This window comes from Arachis ipaensis, chromosome B10 (assembly GCF_059453495.1).
Source record: "Arachis ipaensis isolate K30076 ecotype BB chromosome B10, ASM5945349v1, whole genome shotgun sequence".
In the NCBI taxonomy this organism is placed as follows: Eukaryota; Viridiplantae; Streptophyta; class Magnoliopsida; order Fabales; family Fabaceae; genus Arachis; species Arachis ipaensis.
Window position 1 is genome coordinate 146,186,396 of NC_142435.1, and position 16,936 is coordinate 146,203,331.

Genomic DNA, 16,936 nt, shown 5'->3' on the forward strand with positions numbered 1-16,936 from the left:
TTATTTTCCAGGAACTAATTTGACTATTAATCTTGCAAAAAATTGGCTTCTTTTTGTAAAAGATAAGACTTAGAGTGAAGGTGGATATATAATAATACAAGATTTGTTGTCATATGCTTTTCTTTGGTTCCACTTAAAGTCTTATACGGTGTGAAATCACACTTCACAACATCAACTGAGAAGAAAATTGAAAGAATCCATTCCAATATAAAAACCTGAGTGGAAGAATTTCACAATGGCATTTGACATTAAATAACACCACAGACGGTATTTTCCAAACATTCATTCAGTGGATCAGTGGATGTGCTATATCGTCAAATGTTTTTAAGATTAGATCTATACATGAGATTGCAGTACTATCCAAAAGTTTCATTCCATGGCAAGTCTAGAAGTATATTTACTCTCTTATCACAGGGAATTCCAGATATAAATTCACAGAAAGATTACACAGAGTTTGAGTTTCTCATAATCAGCTGCAACAGCCACCCCCAGTACTAACAGTTCCATCTCTTGCACCGTTTTGATTTTGGAGACGTAAATACCCTGGTTTTATACCAAATGACTGCAATAACAATACATATTCATTGCTAATTTTAGTCAAAGAACCACACATGGCAGCAGAAAATTTTCCTTTTCACATTTGGGGAATAAAACAGGTTTAAATAAATTTTTGGTTCACGTAAATACATGTGTGTGTGTGTGTATGTGAACCAAAAATTTGACACTTGAGATAGTGCAACAGCTTTTTACAGGAAACAGACAGTTGACAGTTACCTCATTGGACACATCAATGACACCTTCTTGAATATTCTGGAGAATCTTTGCAGCAGTCTTTATGAAGGCCTGTAGAATATAGAACAATGAAAAAATCACATTATCCATGGGGCAATGTAGCATACGGGATATGTTATGAATTTAGGATCTTGTCTTGCTATTAATTGGGATAAATCACCTCTTCCACATTTTGAGCTGTCCTAGCAGAAGCTTCCAAGAACAGAAGTCCATTTTCCTTTGCAAATTGCTCACCCTCCTCTTTGCTCACTGCCCTTCGGTGAGAAAGATCACACTTGTTGCCTATCAGCATGATTGTCATGATAGGGTTGGCATGCTGCCGAGCATCTTCCAGCCAACTTGCTAAATGATTAAAAGTCTCTCTCCTAATCAACAAACAAACCCTTCTTGTCAGTTGAAGGAAAGATTTAAGAAAAGGATCAACCTCATATTTAGGTAACACATCAGACCACTGCAATCCTGAAAAATACATGGAAGAGGTTGGGACACATTGCTTTGTAGTGAAGAAAATTGCACTGCATACATGCATAAATGGAGAAAAACTGTACTGACCATGAAAACATGTTGTAAAGCAGTATTAGAGCCCCTCACATGAGCAATTTAAAAACAAAAAATTACATAAGGTGGCTTAAAAATCAAAACTATACTAAAACTCAAATGATCAATACTCGAGAGTAAGACAATAATAATGCTTCAGGCAGCTGCCAGAAAAGGTATAAGAAGTAACACAGCATTTCGCATTTGTCGCATCCATTACGAACATCTCAATTCTCAGATCACTTGAGAGTTATGAGTTAGCATTCACAAAAATGGAAAACAAGAAGAAACTTATGTTCATTTTGACGGGTCATATCATATAACATTTGGCATTAGTCATGCTGAGACAATTCAGAAAGCATCACCCACCTAGTAATGTCATAAACTAGAAGTGCTCCCGCTGCTCCTCTGTAGTAAGATCTAGTAATGGATCTAAATGACTCTTGCCCAGCCTACGGTTAAACAATGTATTATGCATCAATGTTCATGTACTATTGTTGAATACCATAACATAAAAGAAGAGACTTGGAAACAAGTTATGACTAAGAATTCTATATAACCCAAACCTAGAAAAACAACTGTGCCACCTTATATTGTGTATTTGGATTCTACAAATATGAATTAATGTCACGATCAAGCAGAGCAATTAATACATTCTTACTATATTGATTCAACCATACCTGGCAATGCCGGACTGTGGATCAAATGTTTGATGCTATACTAAACAGGTCAAATATTATTTATGTATCTAGTTTTCCTAGGCATATCTTGCTGAAATGCATTAATGATACTTCTAATCATATCCATTCACGCTAAAAAAAATATATAAACAAAAATATACAAAGAAAAAAAAATCAGTATCAAAAACTAACTACAACTTTAAGGTAACTTCATCCTGAATCACTCTTTAGTTTATATTTTATTATTTTCATTTTCTTTTTCCATGTTTCCTATTTTATGTATTTTGTGACAAAACATAAAAACAATAAAATCATGTACTCATCTTCTATGTTTTTGCCATTTCCTTCACAAATTCAACAAAATCAGAAACATCGAAAACAAAGACAGTAACCAAACAAACCCTAATAGCTTGTCCGACATCTCTCTGCGTGTGTATATATAAGCATAGATTGCGCTTTAATTTTCCTTTTAACCTAAACAAATTCAATACCTCAAAAGATATGAACAAATACAGACCCTTGCTCCTAATCATAAGTTAGAAACGATTAAAATCAATTCCAGTGTCCTACTGCAAAATATGTAAGATCAGTTCTCAACTAGTAATTTCAGGCACGACAAGAACAAAAAAGGAATAAAGAAAAGCATAATTAACTTACAGAAATAACCACAAAAATAAGAGAGAGAACTAACAGTGTCCCATATCTGAAGCTTGATAGGTCGGGAATCGATGGTGACCATGCGAGCACCGAACTCAACGCCAATGGTGAGATCATGGACGGGTTGGAATCTCTTGTCGGTGAACTGCAGGAGCAGGCACGATTTCCCTACACCTGCGCCGCACCGGATAAAAACAATGAATAAGAGAAAATCAAACACGGAAATGGATAAAAGAGAAGAGAAAAAGGAAATTGAATTTGAGAGAGAGAGAATAGAACCTGTGTCGCCGATGATGATGTACTTGAAGAGGTAATCGTAAGACATGGCGCCGAAGAAGAAGAAGCAAAGAGAAAGTAACGGTGGTTGAGTGGGTGTTACTGTCAGTGACAAGTTAGAAGTGAGAGTGATGAAGAAGACGACGACGATGAAGGAGAAAGAGAGAAGGGGAATGTGCGATAAATGGGGTTTTAAGAGAAAACAAACAACGGAAATGGCGTGACGTGTGAATGTGGGAAACATCTCTAACAATTTTCTTTACCATTTCCTCTCCAAATGGCCAATTTTGGATTAATATTCAATAAATTTTTATATTTTAAAAATATTAATTTATTTTTCTTTATATATTTTTTTATCTATTTCCTACTAGTAATTTAAATATTAATTCATATTTTATTTATATGGTACATGTTTGGACCTCCTGAATAAGTGAATATAAGTGATCATGGATGTTGCAAATTCGCAAGATGTAACTTCCAATTCTCTGTAAATTCGCACTAGTCTTTGTACAAATACACTTCGAAAAATATTATTAATCATTATATATAGTTTCTTGGGTCACTATAATAGTTTTTTAGACAATATTATAGTGGCCCAAGAAGCTATTTAGACTATAAAAACAAAGAAAGGGCCTATTAGTTATATGGCGGTGAAAATTAATTTTGAAAAAGTTTATGATTGCCTTAATTAAAACTTTATACATGATACTCTTGTGGAAGCCAGGTTGCTTGAGAACCTGATTGATCTTATTGTTTAGTGCTATTTCTCAATTGAAATGAAAGTTCTTTGAAATGGGATTTTTTCATTTTTTTTTTCTCCTTTCAGAGGTGTTTGACAAAGTGATCTTATTTCACTGTACCTTTTTGTCCTCTGCATTGAACGATTGGCCCAAATTATCTCTGTTGTAGTTAATAATAATCTGTGGGTTCCTATCATGCTTCGTTGTGGAGGTTCGAAGCTGTCGCACCTCTATTTCGCTGATGATATTGGACTCTTTGGTGATGCTTCTGTGGAGCAGATGGGTCTGATTAGAGGTATTTTAGATTTCTTTTGTCGTAGCTCTGGCCAAAAAATGAGTTATAAGAAATTTTGTGTTTTTTTCTCCAATAATGTGTCTTTTACTAGGAAGCTAGAAATGAGTGACGCCCTTAGTATGCGTTTGACCTCTAATTTGGGAAAGTATCTTGGTGTTCCCTTGCTTCATGGGCGAACCAAGAAGGATGATTTTCACTTTATTGAGGAGAGGATGCAGAGTAGATTGAGTATTTGGAAGACAATAAATCTTGGTTTAGCTGCACGAGTAACATTAACTCAATCTGCGTTAACTACCATTCCATCATACATTATGCAAACCATGAAGCTTCCTTTGAGCATATGTGATAAAATTGACAAAATTTGTCGAAATTTTATTTGGGACGGTGACTCTAATATGAAGAAGCCTCATCTAATCAGTTGGGACAAAATATGCAACCCAAGCAGCAAGGAAGTTTGGGCCTGAGATCGGTTAGGATCTTGAATAATGCAAATTTGATGAAACTAGCATGGAGGTTAATTCATGACAGGGAGATCTTGTGGGTAAAGATTTTGAGAAATAAATATGGTGGTGGTGATACTCTTGTACCAAAAATAACCAAACCTCAATCATGTTCTAATGTGTGGAAGGAAATCTGTCAAGTTTGGAAGCGGTTTGAAGGGAACCTTATTTGGAGATTAGGTGCTGGTAATACAATTCGATTCTGAATTGACCACTGATTACCTGGCATGTATCGGCTTGCTGATTTTGTTCATAATGGTATATCAGAGGATAGGCTGGAAGAAAGAGTTTGTGACTATGTTTCGAGCTCAAATTGGGATCTTAATCGTATTTTGGAGTTACTGGGCTCCCATTTTGCCGCGACAAAACCTCCTGAAGTGAGCTTTGAGGATGACCAAGTGGTTTGGTTGCGCTCAGCAAATGGCTTCTTTTCCATTAAGTTAGCCTACTCCATTTATCTGGAAATCCCTGAGGACTCGGCTGCTAGTCTGTTTTTGAAGGTTTGGAAGCTTAATGGTCCCCAAAGAATCCAAAGTTTCTGTTGGCTGGTTGCAAATGATGCCTTACTCATTGATGCTCTGCGTTTTAGAAGGGGGATGGCTCAAGATGATATTTGCAGGGTCTGTAGAAACTTTTCTGAATTTGTGCTCCATGTCTTCCGTGATTGTAAAATTGCATACACGACGTAGAAGAGCATAAACAATTCATTAAGTCTTGATAATTTCTTCAACAAACCTCTTCAAGTTTGGCTTTTGGAGAACCTGTCATCCCAATCCACCAATCAAGTTATTATTCCTTGGCCACTACTTTTCTCTTATATCATGAATACTCTTTGGTTTCATTAGAATAAGTATATCTTTGAAGAGGATCGAACTATGCCAAAGGATACTATCCATTTGGCTGCTCTTCGGCTAGTTCGAGATTACGCTGCTGCCCTGAGTTTATCAGAATAAGGAAAAATGTTGGTTCTTTTATGGAAAAGCAGATTCATTGGTCTCCCCCAACCCCCTTCTTTTATTAGACTAAATACAAATGGTTCAGTGTCAAAGGAAGGAAAGGCTGCATGTGGTGGCATTTTGCGGGATCATGAAGGACAATTCTTATCTTGTTTTAGCGCCAATCTAGGTGTTTATACTGACTGTGGCTAAATTGTGGGGCATACTTCTTGGTACGGAATTAGCTATTCATTTGGGTATTTCTAATTTCGCTATTGAGGTTGATTCTAGAGTTACAGTTTCGTTGTATCTGAATGATACTATCGATCTCCATGGAAAAGGATCCTCTCCAGTTTTTTTAACAATTGATAGAATACAGTGTGATCTTTCACTTTTGATTTTATGAGTGGGACCAGAAATAAATAAGAGAGAGAAAACAATGAATGATTAGATTGAACACTGGATACCATCCAGTTTTTTTCTCACCGGAGAGGATCCACTCCCATCTCCATAAAGCTCACATGCTCATCGTGGTTATTAAAGACAGGTTCAGCAAGTTTTCAAATTAGGAGCTTCACCATAAATTTCGAAAAGCAAATTGATGTGCCGATCATTTAGTATTTAATGATCATTCTCTGAAGTTTGGTTGTGATTTCTTTTATAATTTATCTTTCTATATTTTGTCTTATTTTCTTTCTAATGTCATGGGCGTCTCCTTTCTTAGAATAATTTTTACTTAGTGTCTTTGGACTTTTTGCCGCATTGTTTATAAAAAAATGTATGAATATTATTTTAATTTAAATGTTATCAAACACTTACTATTTTACGGTATCGATATTTTGAATTCAATTCCTACACTTAATTCCTAAGAATTTGACGCAGAAATCTCAAATTTTTTGGATAACCAAAATCCAATGACTTATATTTAACTTATATTAATATCGCTGTATATAATTATTAAATTTTTATTTTATTTTTATTCATTATTTTTTTAAATAAAATTTATTATACTTATATTTATTTTTAAATTACTTATGAATTATCTAAAAATTTTGGTGATTTTAACTTATTTTAAAATTTAAAATTAATTTTATAATTAATATAAATAGGTAAGAATATTTTCTCGATATATAACAACAATATATAATAAAAATCCTTCAACTTTTCTTTTCTTATTTTTCATACTTTTATTAATAATTTACATAACTATGAGTGTATATTATATGGAGAAAAAATTTAGTCACCAAAAAAAAAATATGGAGAAAAAATTTAAAATGAAAAATTGGTAAAATAAAAAAATAAATAAAAACGATCCTAAAAGATGGGAAAACATCCACATGAGGCCTTAGCTAAGACGCTCATCAATGCTCCCCGACGCCTAAGTGGCCGGACCAATTCCCAGCAACTCTCTCCTCCGTCGCTGGAATCGTCCTCCGCCGGAAACTTCGGCAACGACACGGGCTCATTTCGCTCTTGCCTCATCTTAATGTCACTCAGATCCATTTGCAACGGAAACTTCACCGTTCCAAACATCCCGTTGTAACGCTTATTGGAGCTGCAGCTCTTCCGGCACCGCCTTTCCATGCAGGACGGTGATCTAAGCAGGGCGGTAAAGCCGTTGGTCCGACCGGAGTTTTGCTTGCCCAAAGTTTCTGGTTTACTCAGCTCCGAATCCGGTCCAGTTTGACGAGTTATGACTTTGCCGCAAAAAACGACGTCGTTGGGAACGGTTGGGGAAACAGCTTTGGGGAACTCGAAGTTGGAGTGAGATGCAGGTCTAGTTTCAAGTAAATTCTGGTAACGTTCCATAATTTGTTAGTGGCTAATGGATTCACAGTGAAAATTCAAAATTGTTTGAAGCTAGTTGTGGATGTTAGTTAATTGGGAGTCGAAAGCATTTATAATTGGTGGTGTGGTTCAACGTTTATGACACGTCGTTTTTTTTTTCTCTTTTTTTAAAATTATTTTGTGATATAATAAAAAATTTACACGCAGAGTAAGAATTACTCTTCCCTTTGTAAGAGCTAAGACATTTTTTCTAGAATAGGGATTGTAGAGGGAAGTTGACTGGGTAACGTTTTGTTTCCGCCGTATTTCCTTCAACAGCACGGCTAGGGTTAGCTCAGTTATAAATAAATAAACTAATTCTAGAAAGTAAGAAACAAAAGGGGATCCAGAAGAATTGTACTGTATTTCAAAATGGTTCTAGAATCCGTCCATTATTTATTTAAACCAGCATTATTTCTTACTATCGTTTATTGACTCCAACAAATATTGTCTTTAAGACTCCTTAGTCCTTATAATGGAATATATTTATCATTCTTTAATTAATTTATACTTATATGCTTTTTTTTTTTTTTTTTTAAGATAAGTTCAGGTGAATTTGACATTCGTAAACTCGTCAAAATTAGGATATATGTCTTCATGTTAATTACGTGTATGAAGATAATTACAATTGTGTTTCAACTTCCAAACCTCTATTGTCAATTCTCTTTTGCTTTCTCATACTTATAGTAAATATTGGTAGATGTTATTTAGTTTGTACAATCGCATAAATGAACATAATATTGTTTATAAATATTAAAAAAATTAGCGTATATTTTTATAAATAACTTGAAAAATGTTATACATAGTACTATCTAATCTCAGGCAACATAAGTGAAACACAGCAACTTGCTGTATATAAAAGAATCTAAATTAGTTTTTAAAATAAAAAATGGGAAAAGATTAAGAGTAACCATTTTTTTAGCCAATAAACAAAAACAACTATCTTTTTCTTTAAACTTCTCTTCTCTTTATTTCTTAAAAAAAAAGTAAAATAAAATTACATTAAAGGTGATACCATCAAAAGCATGGCCAATACTACTATTGCAATTCAAACCGATAAAAAATTCCGACCATAAGCGATTTAAGAATCTATGTACCAACCAGGCACAAAACCAACCACCATATGGCTTAGTACAATGACATCTAGATTTGTAAACTCAAATAGACAATGAACAATGCCTCGTTAATTTGGAGTCCAGCTACTAAGACTGACTCCAATATCAACATATATGGTCATCGAACAAATTGTTGAACAATTCAAATACTCAGCATACTGCCTCTAGGCTTGATCTACTGTCCCATGTTAGGGGGAGGTGGAGGCATCCGGACACCCTGATTCTGTATTTGTTGGAATGGGAAACCTTGGGGTGGAGGTGGCATTGACGGCGGTCTAGAACCCATGTTGAAACCTCCTGATGTGCCGCTGCCAACTGGGGGAGGGGGCGGGATAGATGGCATTCCACCAGGAGGTGCAGGTCTGGGACCATTTGCCATAGGAGGAGGGGGTGGCAATGATCTTGGCATTGGAGTTGGAGGGGCTCTATGAGGATTTCCAATAGGTGCACCAGGAGGTGGCCCCTGTGGAGGAGGAGGAGGTGGTGGTGGAGCTTGAGGTGGTGGGGGCATGGGCCTTGGTGGAACACCAGGTGCTGCTGTACCATTGGCTGTAGATGGGGGCTGTGGTTTGTTTGCCTCTGGTGGCTTGGATTTAAAATACAATTGTAGCTGCATAAAAATATCAATTTCATCATCAATGACAGGTGACAAATGGAATATCATTGAGCACGCCATATGAACAAAAAGAACAAGCAATAGCCGGAAAGAAATTAAACAACCAGGTGGCTGACGGAGGTGCGACAAGTGAGGGAGAGGGAGATGGCGGCGCGACGACTTCAGAGAGGGAGACGGCAACGTGACAGGTGCTGAACCATGGAGGGAGGAGCGACGATTGAGGGTTTGCGATACAGAGTGAACGTCGACGGAGGGTTTGCGATAGGGAGTGAACGCCGAGGGAGGCCTTACCAGAGTGAGTCACCGCCGAAGGAGGGATAGAGGTTTACAGGAGAGACGGAAGGAGCGCCGACGCAGGTAGCAACGGCAGAGGTGGCACCTACGGAGGGGTTGCGAGAGAGGGTTGGAATGAGGTTGACCAACGAGTGTTATTGGGGGAGAGAGTAAGAGCTCCGGTTATGAGCTCTATGTTAGGTGAAGATCGCCGCCGCGGTTAGGGTGATGAGTTCAGCTTTTCACTTTTCAAGGCATTGTTAGGAAGAAGTGTGTGTGTTTCGAAGAAAGGAAGGAGTGTTGTTAGGGCATTGTTGTGTAAAAATGTGTGTTTCGAAGAAAGAGGGATGGAAACTTTTTTTTTGGTTTTAGAATTTTATGGCCACGTTTTTAAAGTGTGCCGAAAGAGTTAGAGGAAATGGCCACGCTTTAAAAATGTGATGACAACGAAACCATTTTGCCACGATTTTCAAGTGTGTCGGTTTTTTTCTATGGCCACGCTTTTTAAGCGTTTCAAAAAAAGCGTGGCCAAATTTCAAATCAGTAGCCACCCCTAAAAAAAACATGCCTATTTTTCTCTATGATTACCCTTTTTAAACGTGGCAAAAAAGCGTGGCCAAATCACAAATCAGTTGCTATCCTCGCAAAAGCGCGATCATTAATCACTTTTGGGCACGCTTTAAAAGCGTGACAAAAAAAATGTGCCAACCGACCTTTTTTCTTGTAGTGATTTGATAAACTAATCTCAATATAATTGAGATATTCCCATGTTAAATATGATGTTACATAGCACTTACACTTGAACCTTTGCATAAATTGCACTCGTAGTTTTATAAAATCAAATTCGTCTAAAACATAAATTATCTATCTATATATAATAAGTAACTAGTGCATGTTTAGGTGATTGATAAGTTTCATGGCCAATTAAATGACACATGTCTATCAACTAAAAAAAAAGTAAAATGTCAACATTGAAAAGTGAATGGGTAAAATAAGTATTGTAGCTGTCAAAATAATAGCTCCGAAAAGAGTGTGTTTGACAAAAAAAAGTTATTCCGTGAGACAGAGTAATAGAAACTTCAAATCACATAAGATTGCAAAAGAGATTTTGGCTATGAGCGGGTTCTTTCTCTTTTTTGGGTTAGAATTCAAATTTCAAACACAAAAGTTGAATAAGCATTCCAAATCAAAACTAAGTGAATAAATTTAAACTTAAGGTTTTATCTCTCTCTCTCTCTCTCTCTCTCTCTCTCTCTAAAGAAAAAAAAGGAGCTCACCGGTGATGGAAATTAATAGTAACTGAGATAGAAGATAGAAAATGAGCGTGCTTAGTGCTCCGGGTTAGGAGAGCATCTGTCGAAGAAAAAAGAATACGACGACAGAAGCTCCGAATCTATTTCCGGCGTGTTAGAAATAAGAGATTAAACGGGAGAAAAGATTGTGTATTATTGAATGTATTCAAATTGTCTAAATATTCAGATATGCTAAATAATGCTAATTGATCCTAATTATATTCTAACATCTCCCTTCAAACTCAAGTGACAATTTGAGTTTGAAACTTATTTAAAACAACGAAATAAAGAGAAAAAAATGCATAAACTGATAAAACGGGTGCAGAAGAAACGTGCAGATGAAACTGCCAAAAGAAAGCGTACACAAAACTACCGAAAGGAAGCGCAGATGGAACTGTCGCTGTCTGAAAGAAGCGCAGACGGAACTGCCGGAAAGATGCAGACAAAACTGCCACAAGGAAACGTAGATGGAACTACCACAAGAGAACGCAGACGGAACTGCCACGAGGAAAGCAGACGGAACTACCGAAAGAGAGCAAAAATTATATGATTTCTTCATGAGAATAGGAAAACAGCGGGGAAAAATGGCACGGGAGAAAAGTATGAAAAATACGGTAATTTCAACTGAAGAAAAACAACATATTCTCTTCAAGGAGGATACCATGGCTCTGATACCATGTTAGAAACAAGAGATTAAACTGGAGACAAGATTGTGTATTATTGAGTATATTCAAGTTGTCTAGAATGATACAATATAGAAGGATATTTATAGGTGTTAAGCGAATAAATATTATATATGCTAAATAATGCTAATTGATCCTAATTATATTCTACCAAGGCTAATAGCAAAGATGAAAAACAATAAATTAGAGGTGGTGGGCTGTTGATGCAGCTGCAAGGAGAAAGAATAGTGGCACGGTGAGTGATGTTACTACCATCAGAGAAGAAGGAGCAATTGGCAACAAGTTGACGACTTCAGTCAAAAGAATGGAGAGCTCCGAGATCCTATCGTCGGTGGTATAGCAGAGGTAAATTTTCTTCTTTAAAAGCATAAATTTTTTTTCTTTTTTCTTTTTTTCTTTTTAAAAAAATTACAGAAAATGCTATTTGGGTTCTGAATGCAACGAGAGGAAACGCCGGAGCTCCGGTGCAATGTTTTGGTAAGCGTTCCGGCAATGTATTTTTGTGGTGTGGTATTATAGTATTTTAGTTTACTCTCTCCCTTGTTGCTGTTAGCAAAATTTTCTAACCAATAAATATGATGGAACATATTCTTCTTCCTTTTTTTAAACATTTTTATTAGAATTTTTATATAAGTAATTTGGAAAGTTGATTCTTTTTTTAAGGAACAACCTCCCTGGCAAAGCTCAAGGTGTGAAACTTGCTGGCAGGGTGCTCCGGCTAAAGCTGCGCCTGCCAAAACGGTATAAGTGATGCGTCTGCCTTAATTGCTAACTTTTTTTACCTTTCTTTTATTTATATTATATCATTTTTGTCTCTTCTTTAGTTTGTTCAGTTTAATTTTTGGATGGCAAACATTAATATTTAACTAAGTTTATATGTATTTAACTAATTTTGTTCTTCCTTTTCCTTCCATAACTTTTGTATATTTGGTTTTAAGTTTCCTTCCATATATAAATATTGAAAACTCAATGGCTCACAGATAATGCAAATGGTTAAAGTCTTGTATCACATGCAGTATTTTGTGAATATGCAGCAATAATACTAATAATAGTTCATAAATTATCTGCTTTAATTTACCTTTCCAATTTTTAGTTTGTATTGCAGTTTCAATGAACTCAGTATATACCACTGTTACAGTTCTATGTTATGGTTTGTCAGCAGCTTTTTAATCATTGAACCATGTTCTTGACTATTTTCTATAACTATAACAACTTGAAAATTATATAGATTTCATTTCCCGTATTTTGAGAAGCAAACATTTTTTAGTTAACTAAGTGAAATTTGAAAAACATGTCACTATGTGTAAAACAAACATTTTTTAGTTAACTAATTGATTGTTAGCATTATATTAGAGAAGAGATCATGAACTTGAATTTTATAGTGATTCCATTAGCATGTGTACTAGAGTTCAATTGCATCTTTCTTGTGTGCCCTTGATATAATGAACTTGGATGTAGCAGCTCGATTGTGGTTTAGAAGTACAGAGAAGAAGGCAGAGATAATAAGAGATGTATTTATACTAATTTTGTGCTATTACTAAAAGTTTTTAATTGCTCTCACTTGCCTTTTGTGTTGTTCCTCCCCCCTTTGATTTGAACTTTTATGTGTATTCAATTTTCATGATTTTATTTTCAGCTTAGATAATATTGCTTAGTCTGTTCACCATTCAATTTGCATCATTATATTGATCCTTGGAAATGATATAGTTGTTGTACTACTAATAATCTCATTTTTAATTATTATATAATTTATGCTATGTTATTGTTTCAGAAATTGCATAAGAGGTTAGTCAGAAAAAGCAACAAGCTCCGAGTGAAGGCCAATCAAGTGGCACCCTCAGTTGAATTGGTTAGGTAAATATCTTTTGGAAAAAATATTGAACATGATGTATTTTGTTTGGGTAAAGTACTAAATTGGTCCCCTAGGTTTGGGCGTAATTCTGTTTTGGTCCTTAAGGTTTAAAGTGTTCTATTTGAATCCAAAAAAGTTTCATTTAGCATTAATTTAGTCCCAGAGTGAGGTCAAAATTAAATAATTAACAAAATGTCCTACATAACAATAGTTCAAGAACAAAATCGATAATCTGGAGAACAAGTACAAGCTCTAGAGGCACAAAATCAACCATTGATGCATCAATACATTTATTTATCATTTTCTTTAGTTTTATAGAAAATATTTTATTTATATTATAAAAAAATAATAAATAAATGTATTGATGTATCAATGGTTGATTTTATGCCTCTGGAGCTTGTACTTGTTCTCCAGATTATCGATTTTGTTCTTGTACTGTTGTTATGTAGGACATTTTGTTAATTATTTAATTTTGACCTCACTATGGGACTAAATTAATGCTAAATGAAACTTTTTTGGATTCAAATAGAACACTTTAAACCTTAAGGACCAAAACAGAATTACGCCCAAACCTAGGATACCAATTTAGTACTTTACCCATTTTGTTTTTATTATCAAATGTCAGAGATGTGTTATTCTCTAGTCTCTATGACTTGGTGTTTTGGTCTGATAATCAATTAGTACACAATTATTAGCATAATTTCATAATGATATATATGCAACGGAGGAGATAAGAGAATAGATATAGATTACACACTAAGAATCAGAGTTTTTGGGTATATATAGATAGATGATCATATCAGTTAAAAAATAGATTCATGGACCGAATTCTTTTAATGTATACAAATGATTTTTAGGAAGATTGTATAGTGGTAAATAAATTATTCGGGTCATTATATGCTTTTAGGATCTTTGAAACTTTATACTAAAGATATTTAAGTACAGATTATATATTAATTATTAAAATGATTTCTTTTGAAAGCCATGGCTCAACCATGTGATCTTATTTTGTAAGATTTGATGCTGCTATAGTTTGAATAATGGAAGTATGGTATGGAAATTAAATTATATTCATGTCTCAATCATAATGCTTTGTTAGAGCTTGATCCTGTGACTGTTGGCTCATAATAGAGACCTGTTTAAGATTAGGAAAGGAATATTTGGATACTCACATCTAGATGTGTTTTTGATTTATATGTGATTTGAAGTTGGCTTACTTACTTTTGATACAAGGCATATTGGTGTAAAGCTGAATCCAGAAGAGAAAAAGTAAATGAATGATATTTTCATATGTAAAATATTCGATTCATCATCATGAATAAGTTTCTGCTTCAAATCTTATATTCGAATTAATTAATGGTTTATTTGATAACCTAATCTCAATATAATTGACATTTAACCGTGTTAAATATGGTGTTACATAGCACTTGCATCTGAACTTTTGCAGAAATTGCACTGGCAGTTCTGTAAAATCAAACTCGTCTAAAACATAAATTATTATATAGCATTTCATGATAAATGCATATTCTAACTAAAGCGAAACACGATTGGTATTCATGTCTGTATGGTTCAGTTCGATTCATAAGGAAGCTACTTAAAAAGAGACCGTGCAGGATATTCTTCACCAAATGAACAGGCTTAAGAGATTATAGGCTTGGCTTAAATAACCGCATTTGAGATGAGCAAGTTGGAAGACCAAAGTGCGAGGGTGAAACTAAGCTTTCATGATAGATGTGAAAGGACCTTCCGCCTGCACCCCGAGACAAAGGACGGAGTTGGGTCATGCCATCACCGGAGCTGTCAATATTAGGAAAATCTATGTTGCCATCATTTAAGTTACATAAAACAAACTTGCAACTAGGAGAAATCACCAGTAGAACATCATTTTTCAACATGTACACAGGCTCTAATGAAAAATTTCTAGGAGCATCAACGAGTAGTGGGTGGTGGGGGATTATGGCCAATTTAGTCCAAGATTGAGGAACTCCATACTCCTTCATCATCCAGAGAGTCCAATGAGTTTTCTTAGTCTCATAACAAACAGCAAGACAACCCCTCAAGATACTCAAATGGGGAAACACACGGAGAGCATCATCTGAATCCCTACTGGGAAGGGAAATCTGACTATAAGTCTCTTTCACCAAGTCAAGGGAAAGAACTGCTACAAAACTAGTACGACTGCTGCAAAGAAGCCAATTAAGGGTGCCAGTGCCACTTACAAAAAGCCCTACCGGAGCCAACAGAATAGCCTTGTTATTGGGGTCATGTAGTCTATATGGGAAATCCTGAATTGTTCTCCAGGTAGATTTTGGGCCGAATGTGAAAATTCTGGTGAAAGATTCACCTGATTTGTTTTCCACAATGACGAAAAGCTTATACTTGTCGTTCACATGATCATAACCGAATCCACAGACGCGGAATATACCGCCAATTTCAAGCGGCTGAGATGTGAATCCGGTGCAGGGGTTCCACAGCATGGCACGAGGGCCCAATAATCCATCCTTACGCTGCTTATCGTGCAAGCACAGCAATCCATTACAAGAGCCAATCATGCGAAGGTGGCGTCGTCCCTCATAGGCAACTACTTTGGTGGGTTCGTGGGGATGGTTCTCGAACACAGATCGGACGGAGAAAACTCCGATTGTGGGGTATGAGTGCCAGAAGCTATAATAGGCAATACGCGGGTGGGTCAAGGCTGGATCCACTGCCATTGAACGTCGAAGGTGGTCCTTGGCAAATTGGGAACTGGAAATTAGGGTTCTCCATGAACTGCAGACGCTGTTCCTTAATCGAACGAGAGACCTTGCCGGAATCCTCAGCAGGATTTCCGCTATGAGCTCGTCCAGAAGGATAGGCGGTGGTTTTGTGGTGGTACAGCGGAGCAGTTCCGGCCACCCCTCGGTGGTTGTGACAACCTTGCCCTTCCTCGCAACAGTATCATCATCATCAGGAATGGGACCCCTCTTCATTCTCTACAACAGCAGGAATAAGAAATCAAAAACAATATAATTCTAACAAATCTACTCTCAAGATAAAACATACATTGAGATGAGATAGCGGAGGAGGAAGACGGCGGTCAGCACGGGCACGGGGCTGCCGCAACTTCTTCGATGAAATTTTGGAACTCCGGAATCCGGATCTATCCTATGTTATTTAACTAGTTAACCACTTATCTTATCTCTCCTTCTGACATATTTATCTTTTTTTCTTTTCAAAAAAGAATTTTAAATAATTTATTTCCTAATTATTTAATTTTCATAATATCTTATTACAATTATATTCGTTATTCCGTTCTGATTTTACTATGCTCAAATGACCATAAAATTTTTTATCTTTAAATTAAACATAGACAATATTAACTTGATCAAATTGTTTTAGCCTATAAAAAAATATTTTTTCAATAAAAAAAGATTTATTTTTCATTTATTTAGTGTATTTGTTAACTTTTAATAATAAAAAAAAATATTAACAAAATAATTAAAAAATATTTTTTTCTAGTAGATTGTAGATGAAGTACATGCTATTCTACTAGTAACGGATTTTTTCAACAATTTTAACATTCTTACTTATGATAATCTTTCCTACTAGTAGATTGTAGATGAAGTACATGCTGTACTATTAGTAGGAGAATTCTTCAACAGTCTCAACATATAGAATACACAGGAATGGATCCTTTTTTATTAATGGAGTAAAGTATAATTTTGTATTATTAATTTTATAAGTGGGATTAAAAAAAATAAGAAAGAGAATAATAAAGAATTAAAAATTATACTTTATTTTTTTAATTTTTTTTTTTTATAATTAAGAGGATCCATTCTAAAAAAAACCATTATTCTCATAGTTATTATCTTTTTGAGGATCCATTC

At 35.3% G+C, this 16,936-nt stretch overlaps 3 protein-coding genes across 3 annotated transcripts; all 3 read right to left on the bottom strand.

Annotated features, from left to right (window-relative positions):
* Positions 1-241: 241 nt before the first annotated feature.
* GB2 (GTP-binding 2) lies at positions 242-3,006 on the bottom strand. The gene is made up of 6 exons (XM_088485648.1): positions 2,946-3,006; positions 2,701-2,840; positions 1,699-1,781; positions 953-1,157; positions 775-843; positions 242-562 (listed from the first exon to the last, which is right to left on the bottom strand). The coding sequence occupies exons 1-6, from the start codon at positions 2,989-2,991 to the stop codon at positions 470-472; spliced, it is 636 nt and encodes a 211-aa protein (XP_088341774.1). The 5' UTR covers positions 2,992-3,006; the 3' UTR covers positions 242-469.
* A 5,246-nt stretch (positions 3,007-8,252) lies between these two features.
* On the bottom strand, positions 8,253-9,515 carry LOC107621284 (uncharacterized). Its single transcript, XM_016323317.2, has one exon. The coding sequence runs from the start codon at positions 9,028-9,030 to the stop codon at positions 8,530-8,532; it is 501 nt and encodes a 166-aa protein (XP_016178803.1). The 5' UTR covers positions 9,031-9,515; the 3' UTR covers positions 8,253-8,529.
* A 5,170-nt stretch (positions 9,516-14,685) lies between these two features.
* LOC107622514 (F-box/kelch-repeat protein At3g23880-like) lies at positions 14,686-16,039 on the bottom strand. Its single transcript, XM_016324443.3, has one exon. It carries the CDS (start codon positions 16,037-16,039, stop codon positions 14,717-14,719), a length of 1,323 nt encoding a protein of 440 aa, XP_016179929.1. The 3' UTR covers positions 14,686-14,716.
* Between the last annotated feature and the right edge of the window lie 897 nt (positions 16,040-16,936).

Excerpts from the sequence above, each read along its gene's own strand:
- GB2 (XM_088485648.1), bottom strand. The coding sequence starts at position 2,991 with ATGTCTTACGATTACCTCTTCAAGTACATCATCATCGGCGACACAG. Across the intron at positions 1,158-1,698 it reads CTAGTTTATGACATTACTAG|GAGAGAGACTTTTAATCATT; the intron begins GTGGGTGATGCT and ends TTTGTTGATTAG. Across the intron at positions 563-774 it reads TCATTGATGTGTCCAATGAG|TCATTTGGTATAAAACCAGG; the intron begins GTAACTGTCAAC and ends TTGTTATTGCAG.
- LOC107621284 (XM_016323317.2), bottom strand. The coding sequence starts at position 9,030 with ATGGCGTGCTCAATGATATTCCATTTGTCACCTGTCATTGATGATGAA.
- LOC107622514 (XM_016324443.3), bottom strand. The coding sequence starts at position 16,039 with ATGAAGAGGGGTCCCATTCCTGATGATGATGATACTGTTGCGAGGAAG.